General features: G+C 48.6%; 1 protein-coding gene and 1 long non-coding RNA gene across 2 annotated transcripts in view; one reads left to right on the forward strand and one right to left on the reverse strand.

The window, feature by feature from the left end:
- The window catches only part of FUT11 (fucosyltransferase 11), a 68018-nt gene extending 44083 nt beyond the window's left edge, over positions 1-23935 (reverse strand). Inside the window, exons 1-4 of the mRNA XM_082235723.1 lie at positions 23115-23935; positions 17073-17698; positions 14025-15971; positions 13437-13577 (exon numbers count right to left, since the gene is read on the reverse strand). Coding sequence (XP_082091849.1) covers positions 15824-15971; positions 17073-17698; positions 23115-23885 — 1545 coding nt within the window. The 5' untranslated portion in view covers positions 23886-23935 and the 3' untranslated portion in view covers positions 13437-13577; positions 14025-15823. The remainder of the gene's footprint in view (positions 1-13436; positions 13578-14024; positions 15972-17072; positions 17699-23114) is intronic.
- LOC309539633 lies at positions 19837-20930 on the forward strand. Its single transcript, XR_014222885.1, has 2 exons — positions 19837-20629; positions 20818-20930. It is a non-coding gene; the product is annotated as an uncharacterized lncRNA (long non-coding RNA).
- Positions 23936-24244: the final 309 nt, after the last annotated feature.

Consider the following 24244-nt stretch of genomic DNA (forward strand, 5'->3'; position numbering starts at 1 on the left):
GAACCCTACCTCTACCCCTACCCTTACCCCCACCCCTACCCCTGACGCTAACCCTAACTCTAGCCCTAACGCTAACCCTTAAGCCTTAACTAGAGCTACAATTCCCAGAGTTCCCTGGCAAGAAGGGAACCCTAACCCTGCCCCCTAACTACAGCTACAATTCCCAGAGTTCCCTGGCATGAAGGGAACCCTACCCCTACCCCTACCCCACCCTACCCCTACCCCACCCTACCCCTAATCCTAATCCTAATAATTAAGCACCGTAACAAGTCTCCGTCCCCTTAACCACCTACAGTTCCCAGAATCCCTGAGGGGAAGCCATACCTGTTTAAAGTGACTTCATAGCAGTTCTGTGGTGCACCTAATGTAGCCTAATGTTCCCTCCCTCATTTTCTTCTCTCTCCCCACTGCCCCATCACTTGCAATGCAGCAGATGTCCGCCTGCAGTCGCCTTTCAAAGCTCCTTCTCTCAAGTATGGCCACAGCCTTGTCCATTCCTCACTGCCAGTATTTCACGTTCACTTCTCCGATGTAAATAGGGATGTCCTGTGGTTCTCTTGATGACTTTTAAGACTGGACTTGGGGAAAACCTCACCGGCTCCAGACATCCCTGTAAGGCAAAGGCAAGCAGGTGAGTGGGATGGCCAACACCCGACAGCGTCCCCCCAGATTCCTCCTCTGTTTGGCTGCCTTTTAACAAACAAGGCTTCCAAACCAGTTTGCACCCATCTCAGCCAGCGTAGCCTCGCAACATCCACTAGCCTGAATGCAAATTCTTCCGACAACCATCCACCAGCTGCAACCTCATCAGGTCCATTGCCAGACATCAACCAGCTTCAGAGCTGAGTGTCAGTCACCTTCAAGTAGCGATCCCACCAGCAAGTAATCTTTGTACTTGCCTTCTCCTTGCTCCACAGCATTCCAGCACCGGGCAATTGCCTCCTTCCGCTGGCCAGCTTGCCACCACGGGGCAGGAGACCAACAGGGCCACAGCATCCCAGCACCGGGCAATTGCCTCCTTCCGCTTGCCAGCTTGCCGTCACTGGGCGGGAGACCACCAGGGCCACAGCATCCCAGCACCGGGCAATTGCCTCCTTCCGCTTGCCAGCTTGCCGTCACAGGGCAGGAGACCACCAGGGCCACAGCATCCCAGCACCGGGCAATTGCCTCCTTCCGCTTGCCAGCTTGCTGTCACGGGATAGGAGACCACCTGGGCTGAGTGCCACCGAGCTGCCCATTTCTCTCTGGGGAGGGCAACTGCTGAGGCTTGCGCCTTGGCCCACATTTATACCCGCTCAGCAGCCAAATGTTTTTGTCACATCACAATCAACCCACGGACAATGTCAGCAGCTGGGGAGGCATCACAATCACTCCCTCAGCCCTCACAATGGTGAGCGCAGCTCAGCAGCCAACACACACACACACACAAGTTGTGCCAATATCTGTGAAGGCCACACCGGAAACCCAAGTGGGCATGAGGGGGGACATTTTTAGGCCCAGTGGCTGCATTTCCCTCCCCACAACACTAGTCAAATGCACAAATGAACAGAGCAATGAAAGCAAGCCTTATCTTTGCACAGGAAGCTGTTCAAGGAATGACATGCAGAGAGAAAGTTAGCATCTCAGGAAAAAAGCACTTTTTCGTCAATCAATCAATCAATCAATCATTTATTGTATTTGACTAAAAGCCATTACAAATCCAGTTACAAAAGCACCAAACCCAATGACCCAAACTTATGTTGTCCCCTGCTCCTTTCCCTGCAAGGGTTCAGGTGAGTGCAAAACGCCTTGGGGTGCAGCAAGCTTTGGGGAGGGGCTGGGGGGAGGATGCAATACTAGGGATGCAATTCCTAGGGAAAGAAAGTGGCCACGTGTTCAGTTATGGACAACTTAATAAATATTTCATACAAAAATAAATAAATAAAATAAATACTCAATGACCTGCCTTTCAAGTAAGTGGAAATGAAGCAGCTGGTTGCCATGGTGAAATTATGATGACACTGTTACTCTGTAGTGGCAGTGCTGAAATCCTAAGTCAGATTCAAGGGGGGGGGATTTCCCCCCAAGGCCAAGCCTACCAGCTAACAGTGACCTTAAGTTTTCCATTCAAACATGAAATGGTGCACACGCTACATCTTGTTTGTGCGCTTGTCAGGCATGTCCAAGGTCCATTTGGGGTGCCTAATCCAGCCCACCGGTCAGTTTAATCCGGCCCCTGTGGCAGTTTATTTCCTGGGGTAAAATCCTAAAAAAACAAACCCTCAACAAATTCAACCCTAAAAAAAGGTTAACAACTTGGGTTGGCTGTTTCGGCGGCCCTCACAGCTCTTCACTTCATCAAATCTGGCCCTCTTTGAAAAAAGATTGGACAGGGATACCGTCAAAGAGTTCGAGAGAAGCAGAGAAGCGGGTGCTGGATGTCCGGAGTTTCATTCCCTCCTGTGCTGCAGAGTGTGTGGGACTACTGGATCACATGCTCTGTGTGTTGACGCTCCATTCTTTGGAAGAGAGGGAACGGAAGGAACTGTGCACCACTTCCGTCTTCTTTGTTCTGTGTTCTGTTGTTCTCTCTCGGACGGCCCACCCCCCATGGTGCTTCCGTTGGGAAAGGGGTCTGGTTTAAGCAGCCCGGTTGCCCCGCCCTTTCCCATTGTGCCCTGTCCCTTTCCCTGCAAGGGTTCAGGTGAGTGCAAAATGCCTACCATAAACGCATGCAGAAAGACAAACGTATTTTGCCACCCTACTTCCCATGGCAATCACAACACTATACAACACAATACAATAAAAATACCTTTATTGGCATTTCAAGTTCAGACCTTCCAAAATGGCTTGAGATACAAAGTCTTCTTTCTGTTTCCTGTTTCCGAGAGATCTGAATTGGGAAATCCTTTCGATTCTTCATTAATAAGAGGCAGTGGGGTGAGGGAGGCCATGGCCACATCCACACCATTGAATGCGCTATGAAGCCGCTTTAAACACTCATGGCTTAAACAACCCCCAAAGACTCTGGGAGCTATAGTTGGAAAAGGGTGCCAAGAGTTGTTAGGGAGCCCCGTTCCCTGCCAAGAAGGGAACCCTACCTCTACCCCCACCCCTACCCCCACCCCCACCCCTGACGCTAACCCTAACCCTAACGCTAACCCTTAAGCCTTAACTAGAACTACAATTGCCAGAGTTCCCTGACAAGAAGGGAACCCTAACCCTGCCCCCTAACTACAGCTACAATTCCCAGAGTTCCCTGGCAAGAAGGGAACCCTAACCCTGCCCCCTAACTACAGCTACAATTCCCAGAGTTCCCTGGCAAAAAGGGAACCCTACTCCCACCCCCACCCCCACCCCTACCCTACCCCTAATCCTAATCCTAATACTTAACCACCGTAACAAGTCTCCGTCCCCTTAACCACCTACAGTTCCCAGAATCCCTGAGGGGAAGCCATGCCTGTTTAAAGTGACTTCATAGCAGTTCAGTGGTGCACCAAATGTGGCCTAATGTTTCCTCCCTCATTTTTTTCTCTCTCCCCACTGCCCCATCACTTGCAATGCAAAAGATGTCCGCCTGCAGTCTCCCTTCAAAGCTCATTCTCTCAGGTATGGCCACAGCCTTGTCCATTCCATTTCTGTTTCCTGTTTGCGAGAGATTTGAATTGGGAAATCCTTTCGATTCTTCATTAATAAGAGGCAGTGGGGTGAGGGAGGCCATGGCCACATCCACACCATTTAAGGCACTATGAAGCCGCTTTAAACACTCATGGCTTAAACAACCCCCAAAGAGTCTGGGAGCTATAGTTGGAAAAGGGTGCCAAGAGTTGTTAGGGAGCCCCGTTCCCTGCCAAGAAGGGAACCCTACCTCTACCCCTACCCTTACCCCCACCCCTACCCCTGACGCTAACCCTAACTCTAGCCCTAACGCTAACCCTTAAGCCTTAACTAGAGCTACAATTCCCAGAGTTCCCTGGCAAGAAGGGAACCCTAACCCTGCCCCCTAACTACAGCTACAATTCCCAGAGTTCCCTGGCATGAAGGGAACCCTACCCCTACCCCCACCCCACCCTACCCCTACCCCACCCTACCCCTAATCCTAATCCTAATACTTAAGCACCGTAACAAGTCTCCGTCCCCTTAACCACCTACAGTTCCCAGAATCCCTGAGGGGAAGCCATACCTGTTTAAAGTGACTTCATAGCAGTTCTGTGGTGCACCTAATGTAGCCTAATGTTCCCTCCCTCATTTTCTTCTCTCTCCCCACTGCCCCATCACTTGCAATGCAGCAGATGTCCGCCTGCAGTCGCCTTTCAAAGCTCCTTCTCTCAAGTATGGCCACAGCCTTGTCCATTCCTCACTGCCAGTATTTCACGTTCACTTCTCCGATGTAAATAGGGATGTCCTGTGGTTCTCTTGATGACTTTTAAGACTGGACTTGGGGAAAACCTCACCGGCTCCAGACATCCCTGTAAGGCAAAGGCAAGCAGGTGAGTGGGATGGCCAACACCCGACAGCGTCCCCCCAGATTCCTCCTCTGTTTGGCTGCCTTTTAACAAACAAGGCTTCCAAACCAGTTTGCACCCATCTCAGCCAGCGTAGCCTCGCAACATCCACTAGCCTGAATGCAAATTCTTCCGACAACCATCCACCAGCTGCAACCTCATCAGGTCCATTGCCAGACATCAACCAGCTTCAGAGCTGAGTGTCAGTCACCTTCAAGTAGCGATCCCACCAGCAAGTAATCTTTGTACTTGCCTTCTCCTTGCTCCACAGCATTCCAGCACCGGGCAATTGCCTCCTTCCGCTGGCCAGCTTGCCACCACGGGGCAGGAGACCAACAGGGCCACAGCATCCCAGCACCGGGCAATTGCCTCCTTCCGCTTGCCAGCTTGCCGTCACTGGGCGGGAGACCACCAGGGCCACAGCATCCCAGCACCGGGCAATTGCCTCCTTCCGCTTGCCAGCTTGCCGTCACAGGGCAGGAGACCACCAGGGCCACAGCATCCCAGCACCGGGCAATTGCCTCCTTCCGCTTGCCAGCTTGCTGTCACGGGATAGGAGACCACCTGGGCTGAGTGCCACCGAGCTGCCCATTTCTCTCTGGGGAGGGCAACTGCTGAGGCTTGCGCCTTGGCCCACATTTATACCCGCTCAGCAGCCAAATGTTTTTGTCACATCACAATCAACCCACGGACAATGTCAGCAGCTGGGGAGGCATCACAATCACTCCCTCAGCCCTCACAATGGTGAGCGCAGCTCAGCAGCCAACACACACACACACACAAGTTGTGCCAATATCTGTGAAGGCCACACCGGAAACCCAAGTGGGCATGAGGGGGGACATTTTTAGGCCCAGTGGCTGCATTTCCCTCCCCACAACACTAGTCAAATGCACAAATGAACAGAGCAATGAAAGCAAGCCTTATCTTTGCACAGGAAGCTGTTCAAGGAATGACATGCAGAGAGAAAGTTAGCATCTCAGGAAAAAAGCACTTTTTCGTCAATCAATCAATCAATCAATCAATCATTTATTGTATTTGACTAAAAGCCATTACAAATCCAGTTACAAAAGCACCAAACCCAATGACCCAAACTTATGTTGTCCCCTGCTCCTTTCCCTGCAAGGGTTCAGGTGAGTGCAAAACGCCTTGGGGTGCAGCAAGCTTTGGGGAGGGGCTGGGGGGAGGATGCAATACTAGGGATGCAATTCCTAGGGAAAGAAAGTGGCCACGTGTTCAGTTATGGAAAACTTAATAAATATTTCATACAAAAATAAATAAATAAAATAAATACTCAATGACCTGCCTTTCAAGTAAGTGGAAATGAAGCAGCTGGTTGCCATGGTGAAATTATGATGACACTGTTACTCTGTAGTGGCAGTGCTGAAATCCTAAGTCAGATTCAAGGGGGGGGGGATTTCCCCCCAAGGCCAAGCCTACCAGCTAACAGTGACCTTAAGTTTTCCATTCAAACATGAAATGGTGCACACGCTACATCTTGTTTGTGCGCTTGTCAGGCATGTCCAAGGTCCATTTGGGGGGCCTAATCCAGCCCACCGGTCAGTTTAATCCGGCCCCTGTGGCAGTTTATTTCCTGGGGTAAAATCCTAAAAAAACAAACCCTCAACAAATTCAACCCTAAAAAAAGGTTAACAACTTGGGTTGGCTGTTTCGGCGGCCCTCACAGCTCTTCACTTCATCAAATCTGGCCCTCTTTGAAAAAAGATTGGACAGGGATACCGTCAAAGAGTTCGAGAGAAGCAGAGAAGCGGGTGCTGGATGTCCGGAGTTTCATTCCCTCCTGTGCTGCAGAGTGTGTGGGACTACTGGATCACATGCTCTGTGTGTTGACGCTCCATTCTTTGGAAGAGAGGGAACGGAAGGAACTGTGCACCACTTCCGTCTTCTTTGTTCTGTGTTCTGTTGTTCTCTCTCGGACGGCCCACCCCCCATGGTGCTTCCGTTGGGAAAGGGGTGTGGTTTAAGCAGCCCGGTTGCCCCGCCCTTTCCCATTGTGCCCTGTCCCTTTCCCTGCAAGGGTTCAGGTGAGTGCAAAATGCCTACCATAAACGCATGCAGAAAGACAAACGTATTTTGCCACCCTACTTCCCATGGCAATCACAACACTATACAACACAATACAATAAAAATACCTTTATTGGCATTTCAAGTTCAGACCTTCCAAAATGGCTTGAGATACAAAGTCTTCTTTCTGTTTCCTGTTTCCGAGAGATCTGAATTGGGAAATCCTTTCGATTCTTCATTAATAAGAGGCAGTGGGGTGAGGGAGGCCATGGCCACATCCACACCATTTAAGGCGCTATGAAGCCGCTTTAAACACTCATGGCTTAAACAACCCCCAAAGACTCTGGGAGCTATAGTTGGAAAAGGGTGCCAAGAGTTGTTAGGGAGCCCCGTTCCCTGCCAAGAAGGGAACCCTACCTCTACCCCTACCCCCACCCCTACCCCCACCCCCACCCCTGACGCTAACCCTAACCCTAACGCTAACCCTTAAGCCTTAACTAGAGCTACAATTCCCAGAGTTCCCTGGCAAGAAGGGAACCCTATCTCTGCCCCCTAACTACAGCTACAATTCCCAGAGTTCCCTGGCATGAAGGGAACCCTACCCCTACCCCCACCCCCACCCCTACCCTACCCCACCCTACCCCTAATCCTAATACTTAACCACCGTAACAAGTCTCCGTCCCCTTAACCACCTACAGTTCCCAGAATCCCTGAGGGGAAGCCATGCCTGTTTAAAGTGACTTTGTCAGGGAACTGACATCAGAGGAAAGGGAGTTGGTAGGGCTCCCAGAGGCTGGGAGAGAGTCAGCAGCTAAAGCAGGGACCAGCAGGGGGAGAGAGTGTACTCTGGAGGAGGATCTCATGAATGCTGAGAGAGACGCAGCAGCCAAGGCAGGAACTAGCAGGGAAGAGGAAGGGGTGAGAGACACGTCCAGCAAAAATAGCGGGGAGGTGTCAGAAGCAACCATAGGGAGACCCATGCTTCGCCGGAAGCTGCCACGTCGTGAGTCCAGGAGACGCGTTTCCGTTAAGGAGCTTCTTTGCTGGAAGCGTTTCCGCAGACAGCCACTGTCAGACTCTACGAGTGACTAGAGCAGACATGTTTGAGGAGCTCTGTCACACACAGAGGTTTGTGGAGCCGCACAAACTCTGAGGGAGCACGATTTTACGCACAAGCAGCTAATCATCCCATCATAGACTTCATAGGCTGGCCTCTGTTGGAAACAGTGCACTGGACTAGGCAGAAATAAACATTCCCAGCTGTCCTCAGAAAGACAGTGTCCTGTTCTGACTCATGCCTGGTTGCTGAGAGATAAATATTAGGGGATTGAAAGAATGAATCATCAGCTGTTGCCAAACCCGGGTTACGCTAAGGCAGGGTCCTTATCTGAGCTGCAATCCTTGCCTCGCTTTTACAAATTATGTTTCATAGTTTCTCAAAGTCAGTATGCTGCTGTTTTTAAAGATCCACACACAAACCCACACTGCTGCAACTGCACACTCTGTTTTTGTTTAGTCGTTTAGTCGTGTCCGACTCTTCGTGACCCCATGGACCAGAAGCACTCCTGTCTTCCACTGCCTCTCGCAGTTTGGTCAGACTCATGTTTGTAGCTTCGAGAACACTGTCCAACCATCTCGTCCTCTGTCGTCCCCTTCTCCTTGTGCCCTCCATCTTTCCCAACATCAGGGTCTTTTCCAGGGAGTCTTCTCTTCTCATGAGGTAGCCAAAGTCTTGGAGCCTCAGCTTCAGGATCTGTCCTTCCAGTGAGCACTCAGGGCTGATTTCCTTCAGAATGGATAGGTTGGATCTTCTTGCAGTCCATGGGACTCTCAAGAGTCTCCTCCAGCACTTGCAATGCAAAAGATGTCCGCCTGCAATCTCCCTTCAAGGCTCCTTCTCTCAAGTATGGCCACAGCCTTGTCCATTCCATTTCTGTTTCCTGCCCCATTGGTACCTGCAAAAGCCTTTCCCTTTGCCGGCAGGAAGAGAAAAGCACTTTCCAGAGGGGCATGTCTGTGTGTTCCGAGGGGAGAGACGGTTACTGTTTTGTTTCACAGCCATCTCACGCATAAATGTTCACTCTCCAATCTTTGGGGCGAGAGAAACAGCATGAGGTGTGCTGAGGACCTGCAGTTCTGGCCTTGTCCAACCCTGCGTCTAGCCCCCACGGCCCTCCGTCAGTTTCCTCTAAGGGAATGCAGCCCTTGGCAGGGGGGAGAAGGTTGTCCTATTCCTTCACTGGACCAAAGCTCTTGAATACTTGTTTTTTTAAAAATATATATATATATTGGTGCTGCTCCAAAATGCCACTCTCTGGTCTTGCAAGTTGGTCTATTGCTCTGCTGGAAGCAATTTGGCCAACTGACTGTTATTTCTGAGGGCAGGCTCTCAGGCATATGAGGACGCAGGAGGTCCTGCCACATGATCCCATCCCTCTTAAATTTTGATCCGTGTGCCGCAGTTCCCATTTTTCTGGCCAATTGTAATTGCTGGTTGCTTGCAGGCAGATAGGAAACAACTCTGACAAGCACACAGAACAGCTCGCTTGTGCTTTTCCGGGTGTCTGGATGTGGGCTGTGCAGCTGAAAATGGGGTGAATGGTTTCTTTCCAGCGTCTCTTCTAATCTTAAACAGGAGGGTTTTGTAGCAGCCCTTTAAATATTTCCTTGTGTTTACACTAACTTGTATCCTTTCTTTACGATATGATAGAGATTTATATACAATAATTTTATTAGGAAATGCACTGAGTACTGTATTCAACAATGGATTATAGGAAGGGAGAATGCAAGAGGAAAGATGTATTTTTGCTAGTAGCCTATCTTCTGAGATTAAACAAAGCACAACTATTAAAATGGTTCCAGCTAATCCAGTGAGACTTCTAGGGTTAGTATTTTAAGTTCTCTATAGACTTGTGTGTATGGGAATATAATGTTTAATCTTCTCTGAATCGTGTGTTGCTAGAGAGGTTTGTCACTGGCTAATGGGAATTTAATGAAGTTCAGACTGCATAATCTAGTATTAATTGTCATTAACATCTGTATATTTGTAAAGTCAAATGTCTGAAGCAGAAGGTCTTTTTACCATTTTTATAGCTGGCAGCATTAAACCTTAAACGTTCATACTATCAATAAAGGTTTTTATTTTTATGATGTGAATATTGTACAATACCGTTTTTTGAAAGTACGCCGTGCAGCTTGTATCCTTGGGTGTTTTCGCTGAACATTCATGAAGCACTGTTCATTCAGTTTGGGGAAGCTCAGCCTTTATTCTTCAGCTTTTAGGCAGAGTGTGCCAGTAGCACAGTAGCACACTCCTCCTCCAGAGGAGGGCAACCAAAATGGTCCAAGGCCTGGAAACGATGCCTTATGAGGAACGGCTAAGGGAGCTGGGCATGTTTAGCCTGGAGAAGAGGAGGTTAAGGGGTGATATGATAGCCATGTTCAAATATAGAAAAGGATGTCACATAGAGGAGGGAGAAAGGTTGTTTTCTGCTGCTCCAGAGAAGCGGACACGGAGCAATGGATCCAAACTACAAGAAAGAAGATTCTACCTGAACATTAGGAAGAACTTCCTGACCGTAAGAGCTGTTTGACGGTGGAATTTGCTGCCAAGGAGTGTGGTGGAGTCTCCTACTTTGGAGGTCTTTAAGCAGAGGCTTGACAACCATATGTCAGGAGTGCTCTGATGGGGTTTCCTGCTTGGCAGGGGGTTGGACTCGATGGCCCTTGTGGTCTCTTCCAACTCTATGATTCTAAGCATTGCAGAACATGGTGTTCTCCAGCCACTTTTGAATTCCCAGCCCTTCATTTCCAAAGCACCTCCCGATTACCTTGCATCGTGGCCACAGTAGACCAGTGCCCTTCCTAGACTGGGGAAATACCTATTCACTGGGGGGTGGGGTGATTCATCTTTTAAACCATTTCTGCTACTTGGGACACGGGTGGCGCTGTGGGTTAAACCACAGAGCCTAGGACTTGCCAATCAGAAGGTCGGCAGTTCAAATCCCTGCAACGGGGTGAGCTCCCATTGCTCGGTCCCTGCTCCTGCCAACCTAGCAGTTCGAAAGTACATCAAAAGTAGATAAATAGGTACCACTCCAGCGAGAAGGTAAACGGTGTTTCCGTGCGCTGCTCTGGTTGGCCAGAAGCAGCTTAGTCATGCTGGCCACATGACCCGGAACCTGTACGCCGGCTCCCTCGGCCAATAAAGCGAGATGAGCGCCGCAACCCCAGTGTCGGTCACGACTGGACCTAATGGTCAGGGGTCCCTTTACCTTTATCTGCTACTTTGGTTTATCTACGGGAGCTACCAACAACACCAGAATCTGTGCACAACTGTAGAGGTCAAGTCCAGGACTTTGCAGGGACACTTGGCTACTGCCCTGCGATCAGATGAAGGGTAGTATAGCAAGTTAATAAATACCAATTATAGTGGTGCATGCGCACCAGTTCTGCAGATCACACTTCTGCAGGTTCTCCCTCCTGTTCTGGGAGAGGAGGTGGACTCTGCTGCATAAGGCAAAGTCCTCTCCCTAGGCAGGAATGCTGAAAAACATCATTTACACCATCAAAACCCTGTTAAGTTCCACCTGCCACTTTTTCTAACATGCTGTGCTCAGAACGATGAAGGTATTAATCTGCATGGTGGCAATCTGCTTAACCATGTCCATTTCTCGGGCAATGACTCCTGAGCGCCTCAGAACAGCTCTGCACACCTGCTTTCCATTTATAGGAAGAGACTCAAACTGAGCATCTTTAGCAGCTGAACGCATGTACTGGTGCTTTTTTGCACTGCTAAGGAGAGGGGGCCAAGCCTTGTCCAAAGCTGTTTTTCCTTACACTGAAATGTGCGGCTCCTTTGTCCTCATGAGCCAGAGTTGGGGGTGAGTTGAACTGATATATTTTTTTACATATATGTTGAATGATGGGACAAGTTAAGGTTATATAAAACTACCTTTTACTCAGAGTAAATGCATTAAAATTAATGGCCATGACTAATTTAGGTTCAGTGGGTCTGCTCTGAGAAAAAGTTAGCCAACTACAACCCAAGAAATTCCAAGCTTCACTCTTTCTTAGACCTTGAATTTGTGTTTTAATGGTGCAATGTGGTTAGAGTGCCAGATGGAGACCTGGGTTCAGATCCATGTATGGCCTTGAGACTAGTCACAAAGTCTCAAAACCAGGTGTGGTTTCCTTATTCCTTCCTCTTGCAATTACTCTTTATTGGCTGATTGGGAGTCTTGATCTGTGCAACAAATCTCTGGCTCTATAATTTCTCATTGGAAGAGAGGCAAAAATAACTCGCTTGTGCCACCTGGTGTTAGAAGTTAAACAACGTCAACTATGGTAGATAACATATCCTTGCAACTTCTAAAACGAAGGGATATTAAGACTCTTGCATTTTACATTCTCCATCTAGATTATCTGTTTTTCTTAAATTAGTACAATTTCCACCTAGGTAGAGCCTCCTTTTCCCTGAAGAGTCACTAGTGTGGGGCCTCGAAAGGCTGCTTATTCCATGCACTATATATATAAAAATATACATAAAAATTAAATCAATGTAAGGAATTCCAGTTCTCCCAAGAAACACATTTCCCTATGGATTATTCAGGGTATCCTTTCAGAACAGTAACAATTTATTATTTGTAACACACACATACCCCACCAGACTGGTTCCTGTGGCCACTCTGGGTGGCTTCCAACATATATAAAAACATAATAAAAAATTACACATTAAAAAGACTCCCAATTCATGGCTGCCTTCAGATGACCTCTAAAGGTTATGTAGTTACTCATCTCTCTGACATCTGATGGGATGGCATTCCACAGGACAGGGCAGCCAGCCACCTTGGTCTCCAGGGAATGAACCTGTTTGCTGAAGGCCAGGGGCTCTCGTGCCACATGCACCCCCATGACTTCTGTCCAGCAGGTGACTAGTCATACCTACGACACACAGCATCTGTTCTCTACTACCTGGAGACAGAAAATTGTGCTGGATCCCAAGTATCTGGATAAAGAATAAATATCACGTTTGTATGCCTCTTATTGAAGAGCTACGTTTGCACACAGCGTGAGTATTAAGGGTAAAGGAAGAAGGTTAAAACTAGTGTTTGCAACACATCTTGACCCATACAAGTACAAAAACTGGACTTGAATGTACTTCCAACAATCCACTGCATAACCTTTTAAATTCTGTAAACAGAAATGTACCTCTGTGAACAGAAAAATGTTGGGGGGGGGAATCTTTTTTTTAAACTGAAGGACGAATCTTGCTGCAGCCAGATTGACAGGGGCTGCCCGTTGGAAGTCGACACCACCTCCTTCCTGGGAGGTGTAGTTGGGACATTGTAATAATAATCATTTTTTATTTATAGCCCACCCATCTGGCTGGGCTTCCCCTGCCACTCTGGGCGGCTTCCAACCAAATATTAAAATACAGTAATACATCAAACATTAAAAGCTTCCCTAAAGAGGGCTGCCTTCAGGTGTCTTCTAAAGGTTTGGTAGTTGTTGTTCTCTTTGACATCTGGTGGGAGGGAGTTCCACAGGGCATATTAACAGAGAGTCACTAACAGTTCATCGAGATGGGTCTTTTTCACTCAATATGGTTGAAGTTTCTCTCCTGTGCGAACTCAACTGACCAGCCCACTGAACCCTGCTCTACAGACAAGTACATTGACCCAATTTTTATTTCTCACATGCAACAATTGAATGTGGCACTGTATTCTCAGTAGTTCCTTGGTTTTTTACCCCTCCTTTGCACCTGTGTTTTATTTTTCTCCTTTCACATTTCTTGCTATTAGCCACATTCATCATTTCTATTGTATTCTGTATGCGTTTGTCAATAAACTTTAATTATTACAGTGGTACCTCAGGTTAAGAACTTAATTCGTTCTGGAGGTCTGTTCTTAACCTGAAATTGTTCTTAACCTGAGGTACCACTTTAGCTAATGGGGCCTCCCACTGCCACCGCACAATTTATGTTCTCATCCTGAAGCAAAGTTCTTAACCCAAGGTATTATTTCTGGGTTAGCGGAGTCTGTAACCTGAAGCGGCTGTAACCTGAAGTGTCTGTAACCCAAGTGTAATGGCTATGAGTTACTCGTGCATAAACTGGTGCCTCTCTAGGCTAATTTGCCTTGTTAAACCTTTCTGACTGCACAGCCCTTGCTCATCACGGCTGCCTCAGTCGCTAGCAGAATCCGTCAGTGGGCGTTTCTTGAACCTCTTCCAACATAAAAGTTGTTTGACACCCAGTCTCCTCCTCCTCTCACTGCGCGGGAGTCTTCTGCGCAGGGAGGGCGTGGGCAGCGGAGGACCTGGGCTCTCCTCACTGATGTCCAGTGAAGAGTCCTGGAGCCCTCTCTCCACTTCCCCCGTCTGCCCCCCTTTATTCCCAGTGTTGCGCTGATTGGCTTCCCCCTCTACTGAGTTGTTTCTCCCCCTGCTGCTGGGTCCTTCACCAGCAGAATCTGTGAGCCTCGCCTTTGCCTCTCGCTCTGATGTCAGTTCCCTGACACCGAGGTACCACTGTATTTTTAAAAACAAACTAAACTAAACTAACGGAAATCAGCACAAATTGTCCATTGTTCCTAACTCCAATTCCTTTGCCGCATCAAGCTCCCTGTCATTACCAGCCTAATAAAACCACCATGTCATGGACACAGAGGAATGATGGAACTGGCTGGGGAAGCCCAAGGAAAGAAGGCTCAGAGCCCAGCGATTGGTGGTGGGGTGACAGTGAGTGGTCAGAGGGAGGGGAGGGAAAGGAATGGGAGGTGGAGGTGGAAGAAACTGAAGAGGTGACAGGGTTTGGTGAGCAGGAAGAGTCTGTGGCAGAGAGAAGTCCCACATCAGAGGCAGAAGAGGACAGAGGCCAAGAAGGAGAGAGGAGTCTGGCCGGGGAAGAGGCACAGGTGTCTCCCCCTCCTGCTGCAACAAGCTCCTTTCCCGCCGGTCTCCCAGAACCAGGAGGCATGAAAAGGAGAAAGAAATTAGCTTCACGCAGGCACAGTCTGATTGCTTGGGGAAAACACTGAAAAGGAGGGGAACTTGGGCAGCTCAGTGTTCAAAACTCCCATTGTTCTAGGCACATTTTGCAACTGGGAATGTCATTAGTGCAAGCAATTTCTGAGCTCTGGGCGCAGTACTGCACCCAAGATTTCAGATTAAAACCACCACTGCTGGCGCTGAGGGCATGGGAGGAGAAATTCCTGCCCGCTTGACTTCCAAGAAATGATTGCAGTATCAGGCAAGCTGATAGGTTCTGCGTCTCCGCTGGCCTTCCAGAAAGGCAGCGTTTTGAGGGACCCTCATACGACTATGAAGGGAGAGGGCGAGAGAAGCATGGCTTTGTTTTTTGCCATCTTCAGATGAGGACTAGACCATGTGAAAAATGAACGTAAGATTTTAGCTGCAATTCATTCATTTACAGCTTTGTAGTCTTGTTATAAAAATAGCATTCCGTTGTGGCACCCATAACCTAGGTTTAGGGTGTCATTTAGCTCCCAGCTTTCATATCTCTGTTTCTAACACTGAGGCAGCTATGAGAACACGGGGGCTTTCAGTTTCAGCAACTGATCCATGGGGCGAGATCTACCGAAGATAGGTTGCTTTGCTCACTAGGCCTGACACTCCCAGATCCTACTTTTGCTAATAAAGAGTTAACTTGCTCAGTGTGATCTACTGCTGGCTTGCACCCGTCACATCACCAGGGGAACAGTGAGCAACTGTCTAGTCTCTACAAATTGAGGAAATGCACTACAATAAGGTGCATAGTTCATAACATATTTCAGCCCATAGAGAAGTGGTTATTTGAATACTGCATAGCTGAGCTCATGTAAACTCTTGTTCTGCTCTCTTTCATATTAAATGAAATATATCAAAAATACTAAAGAAACCAATGTATGTTGAAGAATACTTATGAATGGAGGTATCCCTGAAGTGCAACCATTCAGGACTTTTACAGTAAGCCCAACAGTCTCCGTGTTGAGGAATTTGGCACATACCCACCAAAAAGTACTTTCTGAGAGACGCTGAAGCAGCAGAAATGCTAAATACTTTTCTTTGCCCCACAGATCAGGGAGGCTTCCTCGTCCTGGAGTAGTGGCAAATGAACCAATACCAAAAGTTGGTTCGAAATTGGCCTTTTCTTGGAAGCAAGAATTTTTTTTAAAAAAAGTAATCTCCAAAGTGAGAATACCATATATAAAAGATGATTTCCAAGTTGTCCTGGAACCGCAATTTCGGTGCTGGTAAATCTGTGGATGCCCTGCTTGCCTCTCGTAACACTGAAGAAGCTTGAATAACAAGTCTGGTTAGTTTTGCTGGGTTCTCTTCATGAAGACTTGGTGCATGTAGTCCCAGAATCTCCCCTGATGCGACTCGTTGTGGTGAATCATGGCTGTGAGGGCTTCAGCCTGATCAAGGCTCTGCCAGTAATCCTGTAGCCACATCTCCTTCCAGCTAAAAAGCAAATAAAGAAAATGAGCGCAGAGAGTCGGAGAAATCATGTATAATCTGAAACCCACTGGAAAAGCCTGCAAATGCCCTTTTAGTGACATCTTTAGGACGTTTCCGAGTCACTTCTGGGTTCTAACACATTCTCTTGCACAACTTTCTGTGTTGGCCAGCAGGTAATGGCTTTTCCCACCTGCCCCACCCTCCCTTCATAAGGGAGCTGTTTCAGAGGGAGAATTGTGAGGGGAGGAAAAGTTTGTCTGCCATCAGGGGGTGGTTGGTTTCACCTGTACTGCCCCACTGCCAGCCCGAGGAACCTTCAGAAGGGAGTTGCTGCATTATGTGGATGTATATTTTAATGAGCTGAACAGAGTGGAAGATTATGAGTCATGCGGGTGTGGAGAATGTGTGTGTGCTTAGTTCATTTTTTGGCTGCTGTTTTAAGGTGGTTTATTTTGCTTTATAGGCTATAAATGCTTTATAGGTTATGACTTTTGCTTTAATTGCAATGTTTAGCTTATTTTTTAGCTCCTGCTTTGTTCCCTGTGTTTGATAGGTTGCAGTTGTTTCACTGATGATTTGTTAATTATTCTGTACTGTTTATGATGTATTTGTGATGTTCTTTTATGCTCTATCATGTTCTTATTCAGGGGTCGGCAACCATGGGCCACAAGCGGCCCGGGGGGGGGTATTTAACCAGCCCTCAAACTGCCCCCAAACCAGCCCTCAAGCTGCCCCCAAACTGAGCCGCCTGCTCGGCAAGTCCCCAAACACTGCGCTAAACCGGCACAGCGCAACACGGGGACTTGCTCCCACAGCGCCGGAAATCGCGTCTGCACAGCAGATGAAGGAAATTGCAGGCGCGCTGCTCATGCGCACGCACGATCCAGCCCACAGAGCGATCTCCACTGAAGTGAACCAGCCCAGGTGACCCCTGTTCTTATTATTTATTGTTTGTAAGCCGCTTTAGAATTTATTTGAATGTAACGCACAGTGCAGAAATGTAATCAATCCAAAACACCAGCAGAGCAAGCGACTTCAACTTAGCACCGCACAACCCTCAGCTTTCTTAAGGACAGCTGCATATTCCACAACAACGGCTAGTACCTGTCTCCATCAGGAATGTCTTCGATATTTCCATACCCGGGTGCTGGTGGCGGGCACCCCATGTGTGAGAACTGGGCGATTTCAGGCTCAGGGGCCGGCACTTTCCCACGAGACTTCCTATGCTCCTCCTCCGCCTTCATTCTGGCATTTACCTTGTCACAGACATAGCACTCGAACCCGTTCAAATAATTAGGCCGGGTCATATCATTCACTCCCCATTCCCGCCTCTCCATGCTCTCCACCAAGAACCGGTTCGTAATGCCGCCGGGACTCTTGTACTTCAGGTATTCCAAATACTTCTCCGGATTCCTGTCCAGAAAATTAATGTATTCTGCTAGCTCTTTGGGGCTCTCAAAGTCATCAATGAGAATGATGGAATGATTGTCCGGCATCCAGTCACGTACCGATGGGGAGCCTCGATATATAGGAACGGCTCCGACGTGCATCGGCCGCCAAAGCTTCTCCGTCATGTAGTCGCGGCAGATGGCATTCTCCATCGCCAGGTGGAACTTGTACTTGGATATAAGAGCCATGAATTCAGAGTCCTCTGTGGTGGCTGTAGAAGTGTCCTTCAGCCTCGCACTGGGAAGCTCTCGGTTGTTCAGGCATGCCCCGTAAGAGTCCACCTACAACAGAAATAAATCATCCTGAAAAAGAAACAGCTGGGTTGTGGCCCCACCTCCTCACTCCAATCCAAATGTGTTTCCAAGCGCTAAACACACATCAAAAATGCACACACACCTATTGCCAAGAGAGAGAGAGAGAGAGAGAGAGAGAGAGAACCTGGGCACTGTAGTTTGTTAAGGATTCCAAGAATTGTAGATCACAGAGCTGAAAGGGATCCATCTAGTCCAAGCCCCTAGCAAAGCAAGAATCACAACTAAGGAATCCCTGACGGACGGCTGTCCAACCTCTGCTTAAAAGCCTCCACGGAAGGAGAGTCTGAGGGACAAACTACAGTCACACCTCAGGTTACAGAAGCTTCAGGTTGCGTCTTTTTGGGTTGTGGACCACCGAAACTCAAAAGTACCAGAATGGGTTACTTCTGGGTTTTGGCGGTCGCGCATATGCAGAAGTGCTAAACCGCGCTTTGCGCATAAGCGCCGAATTGCAATCCGCGAGTGCGCTGACGCGGGTTGCGATTGTGCATCCCACACGGATCATGTTCTCAACCCGAGTGTCTACTGTACAGCACCCAGGATTTCTGCAAGGAAGCCACGTGTTTTAAATACAGGCTGTGTGCACAAAAGGGGCGTCCTGTCCTGACACTTTGCAGTAGTGAACAGGGCTCTTCATTCTGTTTCCATTTCTCTCTCTCCTCAAACTGATTTTCTCCTATTTGGTCTGTTACATGCCAGTTAGATGAACAACTTCATTATCTATACTCCACCCACCTGGCTCAGAATCATATAAATCCTCAGGAGGCATGTATTCTGGGCAGTATTCAAGGCTTGCTGTGCTTGCACAAGAGAACGTTCGCCTTGCCTTCAACCCCTCCTCACTTGCACCCCTCAAAATCAGCTCTGGGGGGTTAGGGGACCCCCTGGCACAGACTCTGGGGAAGGGCGAAATGTTTTGTGCTGCTGCTACACCAGAGGAACGGCACATTGGCACAGGGCTGGCTACCACCCTCTGACCCAGATATTTAGCCTACAGTTGAAGCCCAACAGTTTTGTTTTTTAATGGATAAAGACTACAAGAAAATAATGCACACAAAATCTACACTTTCACTTAAGACTTTACTGAGCAAGTCACTTGAGGCCCATTTCTTTTTTCTTTCTCCTCCTGTGATGAGGCTGTATTTTATTATTTTAATGTTTCAATATTTTAATGTACAGTGGTGCCTCGCAAGACGAAAAGAATTCGTTCTGCGAGTCTTTTTGTCTTGCGATGTTTTTCGTCTTGCGAAGCAAGCCCATAGGGAAATTCGTCTAGCGAAGCAACGCAAAACCGAAAAACCCTTTCGTCTAGCAAGTTTTTCATCTTGCGAGGCATTCGTCTTGCGGGGCACCACTGTATTTTAATCTCGTTGTTAAGTTGTTTTCATTTCAACTTGTTTTTATTATTGCTTGTTAGCCGCCTTGAAACCGGCCTTGGCTGGGGAGGGCAGGGTATAAATAAAACTTCTTCTTCTTCTTCTTCTTCTTCTTATTATTATTATTATGAGTCAGATTGCTCTAGAAGACAATGAACACACCAAACCTTTTTTTTTTTTTTTTTTTTTTGCAATTCTGCAGGGCTGCAGCCAGGATGAGCTAGGGTCAGCCAACATTACTTTCAAAGAAAGATGTGCAAGAGGTGACATAATGTAAGTATGCAAAATTATGCATGGCATAGAAAAAGTGTTTTTCTTCCCACTCTCATAACACTAGAACTTGGGTACACCCAACAAAGCTGAGTGTTGGGATGAATCAGGACAGATAGACTTCAGGCAGTTAACCTGTGGAACTCACTCCCACAGGAGACGGTGGTTTTAAGAGGACCAAACAAATTTATGGAGGAGAGGGCTACTGATGGCAACTAGCCTTGATGGCTGTGTTCTGCCTCCATGGTTGGAGGAGGAAATGCTTCTGAATACCAGTTGCTGGAAACCACCAGAGGGGAGAGGGACCCTCAAGCATCCGGTTGGCCACTGTGAGATCAGGATGCTGCACCACTGGCCTGATCCAACACACTCTTCTTATGTTCTGGAATGGAGCCTCCTGTACAAAGATGAGAGCTGCATTCAGAGCTCTGCTCATTTTTGCTTCCAGCTCCACCCACCTCTGGCCTGCACTGCCTGACTGTAAGGGGATATGATCCTTAGGATGAAAAATGTCCCCCCCCCCTCAGTTTTAAGGTGTGCCCTTCCCTGGTATGGTTAAGAAGTGGGCTATATGACTTTTTATTAGTAAGTGAACAAATGGTCCACTGGTGCTGAGGTGCAGCCACAGTTGTGATGCTCAAACAGGTTATGGTGACACGTCCACAGCTGCTCCCATTGGCTGGGGGCTGTCTATGATGTCACAAAGGCACCTGTCAGTTGCATGGCTATAAAGGTGGCCTCTCCCTCTTCCCAGCCCAGATCTCAGTGGGCAGCAGCTGTGGCATTCGGCTCTGGAGGGTCTCCTTCCTCATGGATGCAAAATGGCAGGAGGAAGGAGGCACTCATCACGCAATGGGATGCTGAGGAACAGGGAGAAGGCAAGTTCGCTTGCTGGGTGGGATCGCAGCTTGAAGGCAGCCGATTCTCACAGTCAGAAGCCGGCAGGTGTTGGTGGCTGGTGGAGTTTGCAGTCAGAAGCCAGCGGGTGCCCTAAGGTGCTGCAGATGTCAGCTGGCTAAAGGTCACCTTTGGAAGTCAGTTGACAGAAGCTGTGTGGATATTCATGAGTTGAAGCTGTGTGTGTGTGTGTGTGTGTGTGTGTGTGTGTGTGAATGCAGAGCGGTTGGTGAGTGAATGCGTCCACAGACATTCCTCACGGGATGGCAGATGGCGTGTGTCTGCGAGTGCAAATGGGAGGTTTCGAATGGTGGGTGTCTGCGTGTGTGAATGGGAACATTTGGACATGGTCCAGGTAAGTAGTGTTGTGGCTGGGAAATACGTGCTCAGAGGGTGAATGGAACCAGTGGATATTCATGGATAGAAACCAGCGGAAGTTGACCAGGACGTCCGGGGTGAAGTTGCCAGGCAACAGCCAGTGGAGGGTCTGGCTGAGGCTGCTGGACGGAGGCCATCCCACTCAACGTGTTGTTTGCCTTTCAGGAAGCCAGTGCCGTTTCCCCCAAGATGGATCGTGAAAGTAATGAAGAGAACAGCAGGACTGAAGCAAGGCGGTTTATTTTCCTAAATAAATGTCTTTTTTAAAAAAGGAAAAACTGTGTCTGACTGGTTTCATATAAAACAAATGCAATGCTAAGTTTCTAAATGCATACATGTTTAGTGATCTTTCCCATGGGGGGTTTTGCAGCTGTTTCTGTAGTTGCCAATGGCTACGATGATGTCATTGGCTGCGATGATGTCAAAGTTTCTGTGATGTCACAAACAGACATGGATGGCTGAGAGGAAAAGCAGGATGTGTAGGGATAGAAAGGCAGGGTGAGAAAGGATAGAGAACTAGATGTCAAAGAGAAAAACAACTACCAGACTTTTAGAAGACATCTGAAGGCAGCCCTGTTCAGGGAAGCTTTTAATGTTTAATAGATTATTGTATTTTAGTGTTCTGTAGGAAGCTGCCCAGAGTGACTGCGGAAACCCAGTCAGATGGGCGGGGTATAAATAATACATTTATTATTATTATTATTATTATTATTATTATTATTATTATTATGGCTTTAAAAGAAGACTGGACAAATTCTCTGAATCCCAGTTGCTGGAAACCCCAGGAAGTGAGAAGGCTCTGGCCTCAGGTCCTTGCTTGCGGGTTTCTCATGGAGACAATGTGCTTGTCCACTCTGAGAACAGGATGCCGGACTGAGTGGGCCACTGGCCTGATCCAACAGGCCTCTTCGTACCTTAAGCCACGATCTGGAATTACTTCCTCAGCCTCGGACCACAAAGTGGATTTGGAAGAGCCCCATACCTCCCATTATTGTGTTGTAAGGAAAGCCAGTGGCCCGGCTCCACCTGAGTTTTTGTGGAACCTCCCGGCCCTGAGGCAGTCTACCTAGATTCCTAGGTTCTTAGGAGAATTAGGCCACTGTGAGAAGAGGATGCTGGACGATTATTATGGTACAATTTGTTCGTTTATTACGTCCATACCCACCTTTCCCCCCCAAGCAGCTCAAGGTTTCTGGAAGGTGTGCAAAAGAGGGTGGGTTATTATGATGTGCGCCCAATATTTTATTGAAGTTGGCACCCCTGGAATACATGGCCCTCGGGGGGGGGGGGGGGGCTTCCAAACCTACTATTCGCAACCTGAAGTGTTCGCAACCTGCAACACTATGTGTGCGCACGTGCAGGTTGTGATTCGGCGCATCTGCGCATGTGCAAGCTCTGAAACCCGGAAGTAACCAGTTCCGGTACTTCTGGGTTCGGGACGGTGCGCGACCCAAAATCATGCAACCCGAAGCGTCTGTAACCTGAGGTATGACTGTACACACACACACACACACACACACACACTCATACACACACACACAAATCCCCGCTCAGCCCCTGCGGATCTTCCTGGGCGATCCCTTTTCTACCTGGCCCACCTCACAGGGTCGTTATGAGGATTTCCTTGAGGAGAATAATATAATAATTAAATTTTATTGATATCCCGCCCTCCCCAGCCGAAGCCCGGCTCGGAGCGGCTAACAACAGTAAAAGTAACACAGTGGACCCAAAATCACCATCAATTAATTGAAATACATTCTAAAACCAGAGACCCGCCTGGCGCTCGGGCGAGGCAGGCGAAGGAGAGGCGAGGATAAATACCTGGAGGTGAGAGTCAAAAATATTACCAAGCTGGAGTTCCCACGAACAAAAGGAAAATATGAAGAAGAGCTGCGGAAGGGACATGGAAGAGACTTGAGGGCCTCGGATATAAGATTGCCAGGTTAATGTGCAAGATTAATAGGATAGAAAGGACTGACAAAACCCGGGACCAGGAGGAAGGGACGCTGGATGAAGATTGGATTTCATATTTTTTATTAGGACTGTTTTATTAAATTGATGAATGTTAGGAAAATGTTGAAACGAAATTATTTGGCTCTAATAAAAATGTTTAAAGAATTAGGTAAGAATGTTATGGTAGGAGAAAAAGTTGGTAAAAATTAAGATTTAAGTTTTATGAAAATAGATTAAGGTAATGCGATGACATAATATTATGAATTATGGAAAGGATTTGAAAGAGGGGAGGGATTTGCGGAAATAATAATTCGAATTGGAATACAGAGAAGGAAGGCGTGGGGAAGTCCGGGAAATAAGTAAATGAAAAATATGTGATGATTGAATTGTTTTTTTAACTATTTTTATTTTGTATTTTTCTTTTTTGTATTTTTCTTTTGTTTTTTCTATTTTGTAATTTCTTGAAAATCTTAATAAATACCTTATAAAATAAATACATACATACATACCTGGAGGTGCTTGGCGAGCTCCCTGACGTACCTGTCCCGGTCGGAGGGGACGTCGCAGTGGGACTGGATGTAGAGGACGGAGGCCAGGCCTTCCCGGCGCCGGGCGCTCTCCTTCTGGGCCAGGCCGAGGGCCGGCGGGCGGCGCAGGTAGTCGAGGTCGGGCAGCCACTGGAGGCTGAGCGGGTAGCCGGACTCTCGGCGGAAGGTGGCGGTGTAGTTGAAGAGCCGGGCGCCGGCGGCGTGCGAGAGCAGGTAGTTGTTCATGGGCGACTCCTCGTGGAGCAGCGCCCAGGTCTGGTGCGGCGGGCGAGGCAGCGGCGCCTCGTAGGCGCGGAAGTCCGTCCCGTAGAAGAGCAGCGCCCGCGTCCGCCGCCGGAGCAAGGCCCGCCGCTCCGTGGTGGCCAGGCACGAGCCGCCGCCGCCGCCGCACTCCAGCCGCGCCGTCGAGCCCGGGAAGTGCGGGAAGAGGCCGCCGCTCCACCACAGCAGGATGGGCAGCTCCCGGTTGGGACGCCGGTCCGAGTTGCCCGGGCCGCGGAAGGACGGCGACGCCGCCGCCACAGAGGCCACCACCAAGCCCGCCGCCGGCTGAGGAAGGAAGGAGGCCGCTTCGTGAGGGGAGAGCTCCGCCGGGCAGGCCTCGGACGCCTCGGACTCCCACAGCCCGGAGGAGCCGCAGCCGGCGACGCCTCTCTCGGCCCGCGCTGAGGCGAAGAGCGCCAGCAAGAAGAGGGCCGCCGCCGCCATGAGGGGCCGCCTCGCGAAAGCCATGGCCTCCCCGCCGGGCTCTTCCCTGAGAGGAGGCCTGAGGCGCCGGAGGGTCCTCTGCTCTGCCCGCCCCTGGGCGGCGGGGCGGCGGCCTCCTGTCCGGCCTAAACAGCCGCCGCCGGTGTGAGAGGAATTCTGAGGTCTTAAGATACCTGTTTCCCCAAAAAGAAGACCTAGCTTTGCCTTTCGCTGTAATATAAGGCATCCCCCGAAAATTAGACCTCCCCAATAATAAGGCATCCCCCCCCCAACATAAGCCCTCCCCGGAATATGTATTTTTCTTCATGGGAAAATAATATATCCCTTGAAAATAAGACCTTTAGCGCATCCTTAGGAGCAAAAATTAATATAAGACACTGTCT

The sequence above is a fragment of the Podarcis vaucheri genome (assembly GCF_965113315.1).
Source record: "Podarcis vaucheri genome assembly, chromosome: 8".
Classification (NCBI taxonomy): Eukaryota; Metazoa; Chordata; class Lepidosauria; order Squamata; family Lacertidae; genus Podarcis; species Podarcis vaucheri.